At 35.9% G+C, this 15917-nt stretch overlaps 1 protein-coding gene across 4 annotated transcripts in view; it reads right to left on the bottom strand.

Annotated features, from left to right (window-relative positions):
* Positions 1-15917, bottom strand: part of BRCA2 (BRCA2 DNA repair associated) — an 84712-nt gene that overhangs the window by 57675 nt on the left and 11120 nt on the right. For all 4 annotated transcript variants that reach the window (XM_019039974.4, XM_063697244.1, XM_063697245.1 and 1 more), the window contains exons 7-11: positions 15731-15845; positions 12845-12894; positions 11306-11417; positions 8948-10063; positions 1148-6076 (exon numbers count right to left, since the gene is read on the bottom strand). In XM_019039974.4, coding sequence (XP_018895519.4) covers positions 1148-6076; positions 8948-10063; positions 11306-11417; positions 12845-12894; positions 15731-15845 — 6322 coding nt within the window. The remainder of the gene's footprint in view (positions 1-1147; positions 6077-8947; positions 10064-11305; positions 11418-12844; positions 12895-15730; positions 15846-15917) is intronic.

Genomic DNA, 15917 nt, shown 5'->3' with positions numbered 1-15917 from the left:
TAGGTATATGGTAGGCTATACCACCTAGGTTTGTGTAAGTATACTCTATGATGTTCCCACAATGATGAAATCTAACCATCTATTTCTCAGAACATATATCCCTGTCAAATGACACATGACTGTAGTTGAACTAAGTTGTTAGATATATATACATTTAAAAGGGAAGTTAGAATAGTCCACATAACATTAAGATCAAGATACCATTTACTAACAATACTGTTTTTAGATCACTTCCTAAATGAAAAAAAGGGAGCAAGCCAACACTTACTGAATGCTCTCTGCCTACTATATGTCAAGTTCACTGCTAAGTGCTTTAAATACACTTTTTTTTTTTTTTTTTTGAGACAGTCTCGCTCTGTTGCCCAGGCTGGAGAGCAGTGGTGTGATGTCAGCTCACTGCACCCTCCACCTCCCAGGTTCAGGTGATTCTCCTGCCTCAGCTTCTGGAGTAGTTGGGATTATAGGTGCGCGCCACCACGCTTGGCTAATTTTTTGTATTTTTAGTAAAGATGGGGTTTCACCATGTTGGTCAGGCTGGTCTCAAACTCCTGACCTCAGGTGATCCACCCACCTCAGCCTCCCAAAGTGCTGGGATTACAGGCGTGAGGGCCACGCCCAGCCCTCATGGGAGGTGTTATTTGCATTTTATAGATAAGGAAACCGAAGCTATGTAAGTAGTGTAACTAAGTAGTATATATTACCCAGTAAATGGTATAATCGGAAACCAACTTTTAAAGTTCATATAAGTCAGAGTCTGAACTTGCTATGTATATGAAAACAGTTAAGTTAGTATTATGCAGGTTTTGTTAAGAGTTTCAAATTTTCTAGAGAAACTCAAAACTTTTTAACAGTAATTTCTCAATTATTATACTAACAGTCTTTTTGAAAATATATTGAGACCCTTAAAACATGATTTCTTGGTATACAGATTCAGAGATATCGAATCTGTATACCAAGATATCAAATCTGTATACGAATACTGAATCTGTGTATCTGTATATCAAACCAAACTCCCCCAAACTGACTACACAAAAATGGCTGAAAAGACATAGTTTATAACACTCTTAACTGTTAGCATACCAAGTCTACTGAATAAACACTTTAAAAATAGTGATTGGCAACACGAAAGGTAAAAATGAACACTTACCCACTAAGATAAGGGGCTCTCCTCTTCTTTTCCCAGTTCTTGAATTTGACAAAACCATTTCTTCATTTTCGGGACATGTAAAAAGAGAATGTGTGGCATGACTTGGCAGTTCAGAATCTGTCAGTTCATCATCTTCCATAAAAGCTTTAGCAATTTCTACTGCTTCTGTTTCAAAGTAGTTTTCTGAATCTTTGGAGTAAGTAGAACAAACTTCTATATTTGTTTTCACAGGAACATCAGAAAAAGCTTCAGTTTTACCAATTTCCATTTTTACGTTTTCAGGTGAAGCCTGTTCTTTTCCCAAAACATGAATGTTCTCAACAAGTGAGACTTTGGTTCCTAATACCAACTGCTGTTTGTCTTGTTGAAATTGAGAGAGATATGGAGAAACTTTAATAGAGTGATTATTTTCTGAAGAACCACCTTCAACATTTAAGTTATTTGATAATTTAAATTCTTTACTGCAGGTTTTTTCCATTTCTGAGTTTACACAGTGCTCTGGGTTTCTCTTATCAACACGAGGAAGTATTTTTGATACATTTTGTCTAGACGTAGGTGAATAGTGAAGACTATGCTCAGTTCTGATTAAATCAAATTCCTCTAACACTCCCTTAACTTTGTGTAAGGAACTTTCTAAAATGGAAACTTGCTTTCCACTTGCTGTACTAAATCCAGAGAAAGCAGATGAATTTACCACATTATATGAAAAGCCTTTTTGGGATATTAAATGTTCTGGAGTACGTATAGCAGTATTTTCTTCTCTTGTGAGCTGGTCTGAATGTTCGTTACTTTTAAACAATACTTTGGAAAAGACTTGCTTGGTACTATCTTCTATTTCAGAAAACACTTGTCTTGCGTTTTGTAATGAAGCATCTGATACCTGGACAGATTTTCCACTTGCTGTGCTAAAAATCCCACAAGTATTTGTAGATGAGACTGACTTATGAAGCTTCCCTATACTACATTTACATATATCTGAAGTTTCCAAACTAACATCACAAGGTGATATTTTAGAAACTTTCTCCAATCCAGACATATTTTGGTTATGTTGTAAAATTTCTTCACTCTGAATGTCAGCAAAAACCTTATGTGAATGCGTGCTACATTCATCATTATCTAGAGAGTTATGAAGAATATCCTCTGAATCATCCAATGCCTCGTAACAACCTGCCATAATTTTCGTTTGGCAAATTTTTGATTTATTCTCGTTGTTTTCCTTAATTACTTTACTGAAACTGTCTGTAAACATGTCTTTCACTTTTTTAATTGTTTCATGTGAAACACAAACGATTTTACCACTGGCTATCCTAAATGCAGGTGGCCCTACCTCAAAATTATTACTATTAGATATGGACAATTTAATGGCTGCATTTTTATTTTTGCAGGGTGAAGAGCTAGTCACAAGTTCCTCAACACAAATATCTTCATTTACAGTTTGCGGGTATGCATTTGCATCTTTTACATTGGATATTACTTTGGAAAAACTAGTGTTTTTTTGATCTTCAACATTCTTCAATACTGGCTCAATACCAGAATCAAGTTTATTTTTTGAGAGATATCCTGAATCATTATATACCTCATCAGAATGGTAGGAATAGCTGTTAGACATGCTACTGTTACTTAAATAAGTATCTTGTTTTTCGGAGAGATGATTTTTGTCATTTTCAGCTATAGTACTGTTTGAGTTATTTTCATACAAATAATTTCCTACATAATCTGCAGTATTTATTCTTTCTGGTTGACCATCAAATATTCCTTCTCTAAGCCATTTTTTTGCTTCACGTAATGAAGTCTGACTCACAGAAGTTTTTCTACTACAACTTGTGTAAAAAGCTAAGGCTGAATTTTCAATGACTGAATAAGGGGACTGATTTGTGTAACAAGTTGCAGGACTTTTTGCTGTTTCTTTTTCTACATTTTCATGTACTTTAACTTTCAAAAAGATACTTTTTGATGTTTTGAGATTTTCAGTTTGTCTACATAAATTGTCACTTAAGAGCTTAGGTGGCACCACAGTCTCAATAGAAACAAGGTTTTTATCATTATTGAGAGAATTCTGCATTTCTTTACACTTTGGGGCAGTTGTGATCTCAATGGTCTCACATGCTAATTCAAGGTCTTTACAGGCCTCTCTGTACTTTAGGGTCTTTGCCCATTGATGGCTAAAACTGGTGATTTCACTAGTACCTTGCTCTTTTTCATCAAAAAGATTTTTCACTTTGTCCAAAGATTCCTTTGCAATTTTAACTTTTTTCCCGCTAGCTGTATGAAAACCCAACAGAGTAGGTTCTTTGATCTTTTCATCACGTTCGGGTTGTCCCTGGAAGGTCACTAGTTGATTTCCAGTACCAACTGGGACACTTTCTTTCAGTATTTTGTGTTTAACTATGTCTGTTTCCTCATAACTTAGAATGTCCATTTTGTTCTTTCTTATGTCAGAATGTAATTCAGAATTTAAGGAAAAGTTATGCAATTCTTCTGGTTTCTGATCAAAGAAATTTACAATTTTATTAAATGACTCTTTGGCGACACTAATATTTTTCCCACTTGCAGTCTGAAAAAATGTATCAGAAGTCTCAAAATCTTTTATATTTTGCTCCGTTTTAGTAGCAGTTAACTGTTCTTTATTTGAAGTATTACCATGACATGCTTCTTGAGCTTTCACAACTTCCAAAAAAGTTAAATCTGACAAATCTTCTTTAATCTGAGTGTTTCCCTCCTTCATAAACTGGCCAGATAATTTAAGACATATGTTGTGCTGATCAGTAAATAGCAAGTCCGTTTCATCTTTATGAATACAAACAGTATCATTTTTACTTGAATCACTGCCATCAAATTCTAAGTTATGAGAATTTCTACTGGCAGCAGTATATTTGTTATCTTCATTTTCAGTATTTCTCTTGTAATTTTCAGTAATTTCTTCAACAAAAGTGCCAGTAGTCATTTCAATATTATTTTGTAATATCAGTTGGCATTTATTTTTTTCACTTACAGTTTTATCATTATGATTTTCTATCTTAAACATTGAAACAACAGAATCATGACATTTACTTGAAGATAAACTTATTGGATGTACCTCTGCAGAAGTTTCCTCACTAATATTCTCAATATCACTAAACAGTTTCACAGCTTTTTGCAGAGCTTCAGTAGAAACATTCAGTTTTGCGCCATGAGCAGAATAAAAGCCCCTAAACCCCACTTCATTTTCATCTGTTAAATAACCAGAAGCACTTTTGTTACAGTCATTTTTCAACAGGCCAGCAAACTTCCGTTTAATTTCAACTGTACCTTCAAATTGCTTGCTGCTGTCTAACTGACCAATCGATGGGGCATTCATTATGACATGAAGATCAGCATCTCTGCATTCCTCAGAAGTGGTCTTTAAGATAGTCATCTGGTTTTCAGGCACTTCAAATGTACTCTTCTGCAATATGTAGCTTGGTTTTCTAAACTGAGTAAATTCAAACTGACTTCCTGATTCTTCTAATATAGTAGAAAGTTCTGTAATTTCTGCCTTTTGGCTAGGTGTTAAATTATGGTTTGAATTAAAATCCTGCTTTGAAAATAACATCTGAGGGGTTATATGACTATTTTTACAATCAGAAACAACTACACTACTCTGTAAATGTGCAGATACAGTATTAATTGACTGAGGCTTGCTCAGTTTCTTTTGATTATCTAATGCCAAGGTATTTACAATTTCAACACAAGCTAAACTAGTAGGATATTGTTCTTCAATATCTTTGAAGAACATTTTGCTCTTCTTAATGTTATGTTCAGAGAGCTTGATTTCCTTATTTGAAGCTGTTCTGAAGCTACCTCCAAAACTGTGATTTGAAATTGGACCTAAGAGTCCTGCCCATTTGTCCATGTAATCATTATTTTTGTCTGGTATTTTATCTATATTCAAGGAGATGTCCGATTTTAAATCTTGACCTAGAGTCATTTTTATATGCTGCTTTACACTATTTTTGTTCTCCTCTGCAAGAACATAAACCAAATCTTTTTTAATTGACACTTGGGTTGCTTGTTTATCACCTGTGTCTCCATATAAAACCATGGTAGGGTTCTTGAAAATGGGTTCGTTTACACAAGTCAAGTCTGTTTCATGAAGTTCCTTAGTATTTCCTAAAGCAAGATTATTCCTTTCATTAGCTACTTGGAAGACAAAATTATTCTCATTGTCTGAGAAAAGTTCTTCAGAGTCTGGATTGACAGTTATTTTTGAAATTGAAGTAGTTTCTTCTTGATTTTTTTGGATTACTCTTAGATTTGTGTTTTGGTTGAATTGTACCTTTCTTGAAGGTGATGCTACTCTCATGTATTTTTCAGGTGGCAACAGCTCAACGTTTTTATAATTTTCATTTAAAGCACATACATCTTGATTCTTTTCCATGGGAATATTTTTGGTTAATTCAACATCAGATTCATAATTGTTACCTTTGAGCTTGTCTGACATTTTGTATGATTCTTTGCCTCTAGAAATCATGACTAGGTTTGACAGAACATCCTTGGAAGTAGGAGTTAAAATAAGAGTGCTGGCATTTTCATGGTCATATAAAAGACTTTTCTGGGATTGAAAGTCAGTATCACTGTATTCCACTTTTGAATGTTGTACTGGGTGACATGCTGCAGCCAAGACCTCTTCTTTTATATCTGAAACTTTTTTGCTTTTTGGATCATTTTCACACTGTCCTTCCTGCAGGCATGACAGAGAATCAGCTTCTGGGGTAATAAATAACTGTAGTTTTTCCTTATTACATTTTGCTTCTTTATAATCAAGATCCTGAGAGATTACTGTATCATTAGAACATGTTTCATTTCTAGAACATTTCCTCAGAATTGTCCCAAAAGAGCTAGTTAAGGACAAAGTTGGTTCTTCAGAATCATTCTGTGAACAGCTTCTTTTGACAGAAGAATGCAATAAACCTAAACATAAAAACACAAAGTGACAAAATTAAAGTACCATCAATGACATTCACTAAATATTTTTCACTAAGTTAAAAAGGTAGTGTTTGGGCACAGTGGCTCATGCCTGTAATCTCAGCACTTTTGGGAGGCTGAGGCAGGAAGACTGCTTGAGCCCAGGAGTTCGAGACTAGCCTGGGCAACATAGTGAGACCATGACTCTATGAAAAATAAAAATTAGCTGGGTGTGGTGGTGTATGCCTGTGGTGCCAGCTACTCAGGAGGGTGAGGTGCAAGGACTGCTTGAGCCCAGGAGGGTGAGGCTACGGTGAGCTGAGATCACACTAGTGCACTCCAGACTAGGTAACAGAATGAGACAGTCTCTAAAAAATAAAAATAAATTAATTAAAAGGTAGTGCTCAAAACACAAATTACATGAAAATAACTGAATGTCAAATTTAAAGCAGAAAGAATCCTAAATATGCTCTATTTTTCAGTTATTACATTTTTTAGCTCAAGATAAATTAGACCTAAGTTGTTTTTTTAATAATAGTTACCAACTCAATCAAAATTAGTATCTAGGTCAAGGAAGTAGCTAGCTACCATAAAAAAAACTCAAAGTAATTTTTATTGGAAAATAAAATTGAAAAAATTTCATTGCTATTAATACTGGTGTGAACAGAAAAGCAAGGCATAGAAAAGGAATTAGAAAAGTAACAATTTTCTTAATTCTTTCACATTGAAAAAAACAAAACCACAATTTTTAAAAACAGGGTCCATATACTAACAGCCTGAAAGATGATCTAATCTCAATGATAAAGGCAAATGAGTTCAACTGCTCTGTTAAATTTCTTGACCCTCTGAATTTTCTACTAACCAGTTCTTAATTGCATTTCATCAGTGATCACATGTATTAGCTTTTTTTTTTTTTTTTTTTTTGAGATGGAGTCTCGTTCTGTCACCCAGGCTGGAGTGCAGTGGCGTGATCTCAGCTCATTGCAACCTCCACCTCCCAGGTTCAAGTGATTCTCCTGCCTTAGCGTCCCGAGTAGCTGGGATTACAGGCACATGCCACCACATCTGGATAATTTTTGTTTTTTTTCATAGAGATGGGGTTTTACCATGTTGGCCAGGCTGGTCTTGAACTCTTGACCTTAAGTGATCTGCCTGCCTTGGCCTCCCAAAGTGCTGGGATTATAGGCGTGAGCCACTGCGCCTGGCCTATATTAGCTTTTTCATTGGCTTTAACTATGATATGCATAGTATCAAACATTTTCCTCTAAAAATTTAACCCAAACTTCAAACAGTTCTGTACTGTGGTCTCACCAACTCTACTATTCACTGAGCTATTCACTAAAGTCTTCTCATAGGGAGATAAAATCACTTTGTAAACATACAGTTTAGTTGCTAAGTGAACTGTTGCAACAACAAAGAGGACAGAGTTACACCACGGAGATGCAGAAATAGAGCAGTAACAGTATGCAATCTTTAAAATATTTAAGAAAATTATGTAACAACAACAGCAACAAATCATTATTTTAGAACTGGCCTACATTAAACTTAGCTAGTATTTCCTCTATTTAAATTTTTTTTTCTTTTTTTTTTTTTTTCAGGGACAAGGTCTCATTTTGTGGCCCAGGCTGGAGTGCACTGGTACAATTTTGGTTCACTGCAGCCTCAGTCACTTGGGCTCAAGTGATCCTCCTGTCTGAGCATCCTGAGTAGCTACAACATCAGAAGCATGCCACCATGCCTGGGTATTTTAAATTTTTTGTAGAGATGGGGTCTCACTATGTTGCCCAGGGTGTTCTTAAACTCCTGACCACAAGTGATCCTCCTGCCTTAGCCTCCCAAAGTGCTAAGATTACAGGCATGAGCCACTATATCTAGCCTATTTTTTTAACATGCTTTAGAGAAAATACATAGTAAGTAGCACGACATATTTATATGAGTTGTCCAATTTGCATATAATAAACACTTTTTAAATTAAAGCAGGAATTAGCTAGCCAAGCTCTGAATGTTTATGAGTCAAAAACTGTCTCAAGTTGTTGGCTGGAATGTAAATTAGTTCAACCATTGTGGAAGACAGTGTGGCAATTCCTCAAAGACCTAGAACCAAAAATACCATCTAACTCAGCAATCCCATTACAGGGTATATACCCAAAGGAATATAAATCATTGTATTATAAAGATACATCCACCTGTACGTTCACTGCAGCACTATTCACAATAGCACAGACATGGAATCAACCCAAATGCCCATCAATGATAGACTGGATAAATAAAATGTGGAACTATACACCATGGAATATCATGCAGCCATAAAAAGGAACAAGATCATGTCCTTTGCAGGGACACAGATGGAGCTGGAAGCCATTATCCTAAGCAAACTAACGCAGGAACAGAAAACTAAACATCACATGTTCTCACTCATAAGTGGGAGCTGAACAATGAGAACACACGGACACAGGGAGGGGAACAACACACACTAGGGTCTGTCAGGAGGTGGGGGTGTGTGGGGGGAAGGAGAGCACCAGGAAAAATAGCTAATGCATGCTGGGCTTAATACTTAGGTGAAGGGTTGACAGGTGCAGCAAACCAACATGGCACACGTTTACTTATGTAACAAACCTGCACGTCCTGCACATGTACCCCGGAACTTAAAATAAAACTGTCTCAAGAGTGATGGATATACACAAACTATGCAAACTTATCTACCATGTTTGAGTGACCTGATTCTAAACACTGGTAATTAAAGACCTAAACAATAATGTATACAGATGATGCCTAAGATTAAATATATGAAGATTTTAAAAAGCAGAAAAAAACACAGAAGGAATCATCATCTATAAAACTATATGTACTATTTACAAAAAAAAAAGACAGAGGTACCTGAATCAGCATTTGCAAATGTAAGTGGTGCTTCAAAAGCATTTGCTTCAAATTGGGCTGAACAGTTAATTAGTTCTGATTTTTGGTCTTTTGGTATTTTTTTTCCTTTATAAGATGTTTCATCATGTATAGCATAAATAAACTTATTTGTTTTCTTTTTCAAAGTGGATATTAAACCTGCATTCTTCAAAGCTACAGAAGTCTGTGTGGTGGTGGCTGGCCAGCTTCCATTATCAATTAAATTTGGACATAAGGAGTCCTCCTTCTGTGAGCAAACAGTATGTATTTCCAGTCCACTTTCAGAGGCTTCAGTTTCTTTTTTAAAGTTTGGATCAGTCATATGACCTGAAAAACTTGCACCGAAAGTCTCTTTAGGTGATTCTCTTATTCTGAATATAGACTTTTTGATACCCTGAAATGAAGAAGCCACTGGAGAAGTTCCAGATATTGCCTGCTTTACTGCAAGAATGCAGTCTGTATGAGATTCAAGATGCTGCTCTTCATCTCTCTTATTTACCACTGTTTCCTCATTTAATGGCTTCTCTGATTTTGGTAGGCTAGAAATACGTGGCAAAGAATTCTCTGAAGTAAGAAAATCTTTCTTTCTTTTGTTCTCTGTGTCTAATAGGTCTTTTTCTGAAATATTTTGGTCACATGAAGAAATATTCAATAGGGGTATTTTCTCCATCTGGGCTCCATTTAGACCTGAAAGGGTTAGTTGAGACCATTCACAGGCCAAAGACGGTACAACTTCCTTGGAGATTTTGTCACTTCCACTCTCAAAGGGCTTCTGATTTGCTACATTTGAATCTAATGGATCAGTATCATTTGGTTCCACTTCAGATACAAATGAGTATTTTTCTTTCACTTGGTTTTTAGATTTTTCACATTCATCAGCGTTTGCTTCATGGGAAATTTTTTTCCTAGTCTTGCTAGTTCTTACTTTTTGTAGATTTTTTGTTCTACATTTAGAAAAACATAATGAAAAACTATCTTCTTCAGAGGTATCTACAACTGTTTCATATACTTCATCTTCTAGGACATTTGGCATTGACTTTCCAATGTGGTCTTTGCAGCTATTTACTTTAAATGAATTCCCTGATGTTTTTCCAAATCCTGTTAAAGTATAAAACAGAAGCACATTAATATTTTATAAGCCATATAATTTATATTATTCTCACAACCTTTCTCATAGAAACAGTTTATGTAGAATGTGCTAAATATTACATATCAGTATTTAAAGGGTTATTCTGAGTACTTGGCATTTTATTTTTTGGTCAGTCACCCCTTCTCCTGTTCTTCTAGTAAAGCCTGATTCCCCTGATTCCAATGAATCTAAAGCCTTTTATTCATACAACAATCCCTAAAAACCTTTCTTTAGCAGTTCTACACAATTAAAACTCACCTAATCTTACTATACATACAACTAAATATTCTAAGACCTATCAAAACAGATGTTCCAAATCAATTTTGTGGCCCTATAACAAGGGTAAATCTGATTTTACATATGCATATACATACATACATGATACCACACAGACAAAAACAGATATCAAATCCTACACAGTTATACAGACATACACACATACTAAGAAAAATGCAATATTCCATGACCTGATTAGGTAAACTATGGTATATCTAAACCACATTTACTTTCTAATTAGAAAAAAAAAAAAAGCTCAGATTTTGTTAATTATATATCTTATTGTCTCTGAAAATTTTCAATAGGCTTTGTTTTTGTGTCACAACCACATATTAAATAGTACTGTCTTACACAGTATTTAAATACTGTCATCGAAATCAAATTAGTTTCTCTTTTTTTCCATTGAGACACGGTCTCACTCTGTTGCCCAGGTGGGAGTGCAGTGGCACACACACAGCTCACTGCAACCTTGACCTCCTGGGCTTAAGCGATCCTCCCACCTCAGCCTCCTGAGTAGCTGGGATCACAGGCACATCAAGTTAGTTTCTACTCTCAATACTTTGAGATAAAATACTACTTCAGTAGTCAAGAAAGGAAAAGTAATGTATTTTCTCTTCAAGAAAAGAGGAGCAATCCTTCAATGGTGCCAATTAAAAAGAGTAGTTCAGGCTGGGCATGGTGGCTCACGCCCATTTGAGACCAGCCTGGCCAACATGGTGAAATGCCATCTCTACTAAAAATACAATAGTTGGGCATGGTGGTGCATGCTTGTAATCTCAGCTACTTGGCAAGCTGAGGCAGGATCGCTTGAGCACGGGAGGCAGAGGTTGCGGTAAACTGAGATCACAGGTGACAGAGCAAGACTCCACCTCAAAAAAAAAAAATCAAAACAACAACAACAAAAAAACCTGTAGTTCAACTAACAGAGGACTTACCATGACTTGTAGCTTCTCTTTGATTTGTGTTTTCACTGTCTGTCACAGAAGCGATAAATCTATCATTTTTCTTCAGACTTTCATCATGATTAGAAAAATAGCTTTTCACATTCTGCAAAAATTATAGTTTAAAATCACTAGTATAAAAACTCTCAATGCACATATAGTAGTAGTCCCCCCTTATCCATGGTTTCACTTTTGGTGATTTCAGTTATCTGCAATCAACCTAGGTCCAAAAATTTTTAATGGAAAATTCCAGAAGTAAGCAATTAGTAAGTTTTAAATTGTGTGTCATCCTGAGTAGTGTGATGAAATCTTGCACCACTAGGATGTGGAAATCTTAGGAAAGGAAAATGGAAATGGAGAAAAAAAAACTTGCACCATCTTGCTCCATCCCACTTGGGACATGAATCATCCCTTTGTCCAGCGTATCCAGGCTGTATATGGTACCCACCTATTAGTCACTTAGTAGTTGTCTTGGTTATCAGATCGGCTATTGTGGTACCACAGTGCTTGTGTTCAAGTCACCCTTATTTTACTTAACAATGGCCCCAAAGCACGAGTATAATGATGCTGGCAATTCAAATATGCCAAAAAGAAGCCATAAAGTGCTTCCTTTAATTGAAACAGTGAAAGTTCTCGACTTAAGGAAAGGAAAAAAATTGTACTGCGACATCTATGGTAAGAACAAATCTATCTGTGAGATTGTGAAGGAGAAAGACATATGAGCTGGTTTTGCTGTCACACCTCAAACTGCAAATGTTGTGGCCACACAGTGCACCATAGAAATAGAAAAGGTATTACATTTGTGGGTAGAAAACATGAACAGGTTGTTTTGATTGACAGCTACACATTATGCCAGAAAGCATAGAGCCTAAATGAAAACTTCAGTAAGGGATCCCCTAAATTAATGACACCAAGCCATTTACTGCAAGTAAGGGATGGTTGGTTACACAGATTCAAGAATAGGTTTGGACTGAAAAATATAAAAATTACTGGAGAGCCCACATCTGCTGATGAAGCTGCTGCCACATGAGTACAGAACAATAAGATATTTTGAGACAGAGAGACAACATTCACATAACTTTTATTACGGTATTTTGTTATAATTGTCCTATTTTATTATTAGTTCTTGTTAATCTCTTACTGTGCCTAATTTATGAATTAAACTTTATCACAGGGTATGTGCTTATAGAAAAAAAGATTATAGGTATATATATAAATACTACACATTTTTAATATATATATATATAGGGTTCGGTACTATCTAAGGTTTCAAGCATTCACTGGGGGATATTGGAATGTATACCCCATGAATAGGGGACTACGGTATATATTGTATATATGCAACTTTAACAGAGAGACAACAGAGTTTCACAGGAAGTTAAAATCACATATAGGACCAGGTTTAGAGACTTTCTCAAAGGCTTAGATAAATTACAGATTAGGAAATTAAAAATGTAAGATAAATAATTTAACAAGGCATTCCAAAATTGTTAGCAATTTCAACAGTCTAATCAATTTGTCATATTTACTTACAGCAGTAGTATCATGAGGAAATACAGTTTCAGATGCTTCTTCATTTCTGACTGTAAGATAAAAATTTATGTGTATTGTATATTATCACTAGAATGCAAAAACTTATTTTTTGTCAGACATCAAAAAGCACATCTACTATTTGATTACATGACACATTTGAAACAAAATGAACTGATTCAAGTACTTAAGTATAGTAATTAGAAAGGTCAATCAACACAGTGAATAAACTATACTTACTTCCTTAGTACTACTCACAAGGTGGTAAGATATGGCTTGGTGATCATTACTTTATGGTAATACTGTCCACAATGAGTTGGAAAGTCAGATGATGCTGTGAGGTTATGACTTAAAAGCTAAAGCTTGGAGACTTTAGCATTCATTTAGACAACACTACAGCCTAAAGGCATACTATATATTAAATACATCTTTTCAAAATGATTTTATCCATATTATTTCATCTAAGCAACAGAATAGGGTTAACTTACTCCCAGCTAAAGAGGAATCAAAATAGAATGCTATTTTGCTAGAATAAACAAAATGTAATACTGGTTTGGGAATAAATTAAGCTTGGGCTTTGAGTACAACCTAGTTTTTTAAATACACACACACACACACACACTTTATGACTGCACACACACATGGGCACACAAAGGTTAAGTAAAAAAGTTTTACAAAACAAACTTTACTGTGTGTAGGACTTCTGGATAAAATACAGGACACCTCATTAAATTTGAATTTCAGATAAACAATGAATAATTTTTTAGTGTTAAGTATATCTCAAAATTATTCGCTGTTTACCTGAAGTCCAAATTTAACTAGATATACTGTATTTTTTATTTTCTAAACCCTAACTACATGTGATGTACTCAGAATTTTCATTTCATTTAAAAAGAGCATATACGACTCACAAAATAAGTTTCACAACTATGAACAGGTCATAATCTGCAATTTGAGAAACAATGATCTGGCCCAGTATCTTCTTAGACAAAAAAAATGTGGCTGAGACAAACGAATCACTTGAGGTCAGGAGTTCAAGACCACCCTGGCCAACCTGGTGAAACCTCCTCTCCACTAAAAATACAAAAATTAGTCAGGCGTGGTGGTGGGTGCCTGTAATCCCAGCTACTCGGGAGTCTAAGGCAGGAGAATCGCCTGAACCCAGAAGGCAGAGGTTGCTGTGAGCCGAGATGGTGCCACTGTACTCCAGCCTGGGCAAAAGGGCAAGACTCCACCTCAAAAAAAAAAAAAAAAAAAATGAAAAAGAAAAAAGAGAAAGAATGTTGGTGAATATTTACTTTTTTTCCCATTATTATCCAATCTTTCATGTTTTGCCTATAAACTGTGATGCATTTGTTTAGATGAACTTCCAAATACTTGTTTGTACTATAATCACATTTATGTACAGACATTTCTTTAAACTTGTATGTTTATTATCTCATAAAAATAAAAAAGAATGGTCACAGGTGGGTGTGGTGGCTGCTTGAGCTCAGGAATTTGAGACAAGTGTGGGCAACATGGCGGGACCCATCTCTACAAAAAATACAAAAAAAATTAGCCAGGACTGGTAGTACACTGGTGGCATGGTACCTGTAGTCCCAGATACTTGGAAGGCTAAGAGGAAGAAAGATTAATTAAGCCTGGGAGGTTGAGGCTGCAGTGAACTGCGACGGTGCCACTGCACTCCAGCCTGGGCAACAGAGAAGAACCTTGTCTCAATTAAAAAAAAAAAAGTCACAACTTTTCAGATATTAAGTCATGATTAGCCAAATCTCAGCTACTCAGAGATTTTTAAGTAGTTTTATAACAGGATTTTTTTTTTTTTTTTTTGAGACAGAGTCTCGCTCTGTTGCCCAGGCTGGAGTGCAGTGGCGTGATGATCTCAGATCATTGCAAGATCCGCCTCCTGGGTTCATGCCATTCTCCTGCCTCAGCCTCCTGAGTAGCTGGGACTACAGGTGTCTGCCACCATGCCCAGCTAATTTTTTCTATTTTAATAGAGACAGGGTTTCACCACGTTAGCCAGGATGGTCTTGATCTCCTGACCTCGTGATCCTCCCACCTCAGCCTCCCTGTCACCCAGGCTGGAGTGCAGTGGCACAATCTCGGCTCACTGCACCCTCTGCCTCCCAGGTTCAAGCAATTCCCATGCCTCAGCCCCCAGGTAGCTGGGATTACAGGTGTGTGCTATCACACCTGGCCAATTTTTGTATTTTTAGTAGAGACAGGGTTTCACCATGTTGTACAGGCTGCTCTCAAACTCCTGGCCTCACGTGATCCACCCTTCTCGGCCTCCCAAAGTGTTGGGATTACAGGCGTGAGCCACTGCAACCAGCCTACAATAGGAAATATTTCTAGATCCTAGTAACAGAAACTGTGGTGAGACTGCAAAGAGTTTACAGTTTAATGAATGGATAAATATTGCAGTTTATCACATAGTTGTGTAATTACACTTGTGGAATTTAAGACCTCAATTCAGTACTACTGGCAAAACAAACCTTAGAACACATTTAAGTAGAGAAAACAAAAGCTTATTTAATGCTGCTTTAATGCCCCGATTACCACAATCATTTGTAAAAAGAATTCAGTCACACCAAATACTGCCTCTTAAACGCTTATATAGGCCAGTAAAGGAATATTTGTAAGCTATTCTACATTAATCACATCGTACTAAAACATAATGCTTGACACCACTGGACTACCACTTAATGTATTTGTATTTATTCCAATCTACACTTAATAGAATAAAATTATTGTCAGTTACTAACACACTTATCAAAGACATTATCTAATATTTTCTTTTCATATTTCCTTTTAACAGAAGTATTAGAGATGACAATTATCAACCTAATCTGCTCTTTCTTGTAAATACACATTTGCTATTATTACCTATGAGCACAGTAGAACTAAGGGTGGGTGGTGTAGCTAAAGAACTTGACCAAGACATATCAGGATCCACCTCAGCTCCTAGACTTTCAGAAATATGTTTTGGTGTCTGACGACCCTGGGAGGAAAGAAAATAGTTTATTTTTTATAGAAATGCCCTGATCATTAAGGATATTATTTTTTCATTCAC

The sequence above is a fragment of the Gorilla gorilla genome, chromosome 14 (assembly GCF_029281585.2).
Source record: "Gorilla gorilla gorilla isolate KB3781 chromosome 14, NHGRI_mGorGor1-v2.1_pri, whole genome shotgun sequence".
Lineage (NCBI taxonomy): Eukaryota > Metazoa > Chordata > Mammalia > Primates > Hominidae > Gorilla > Gorilla gorilla.
Note: the sequence above shows the minus strand (reverse complement) of the source record. Positions and strands in the feature narration are given on the sequence as shown.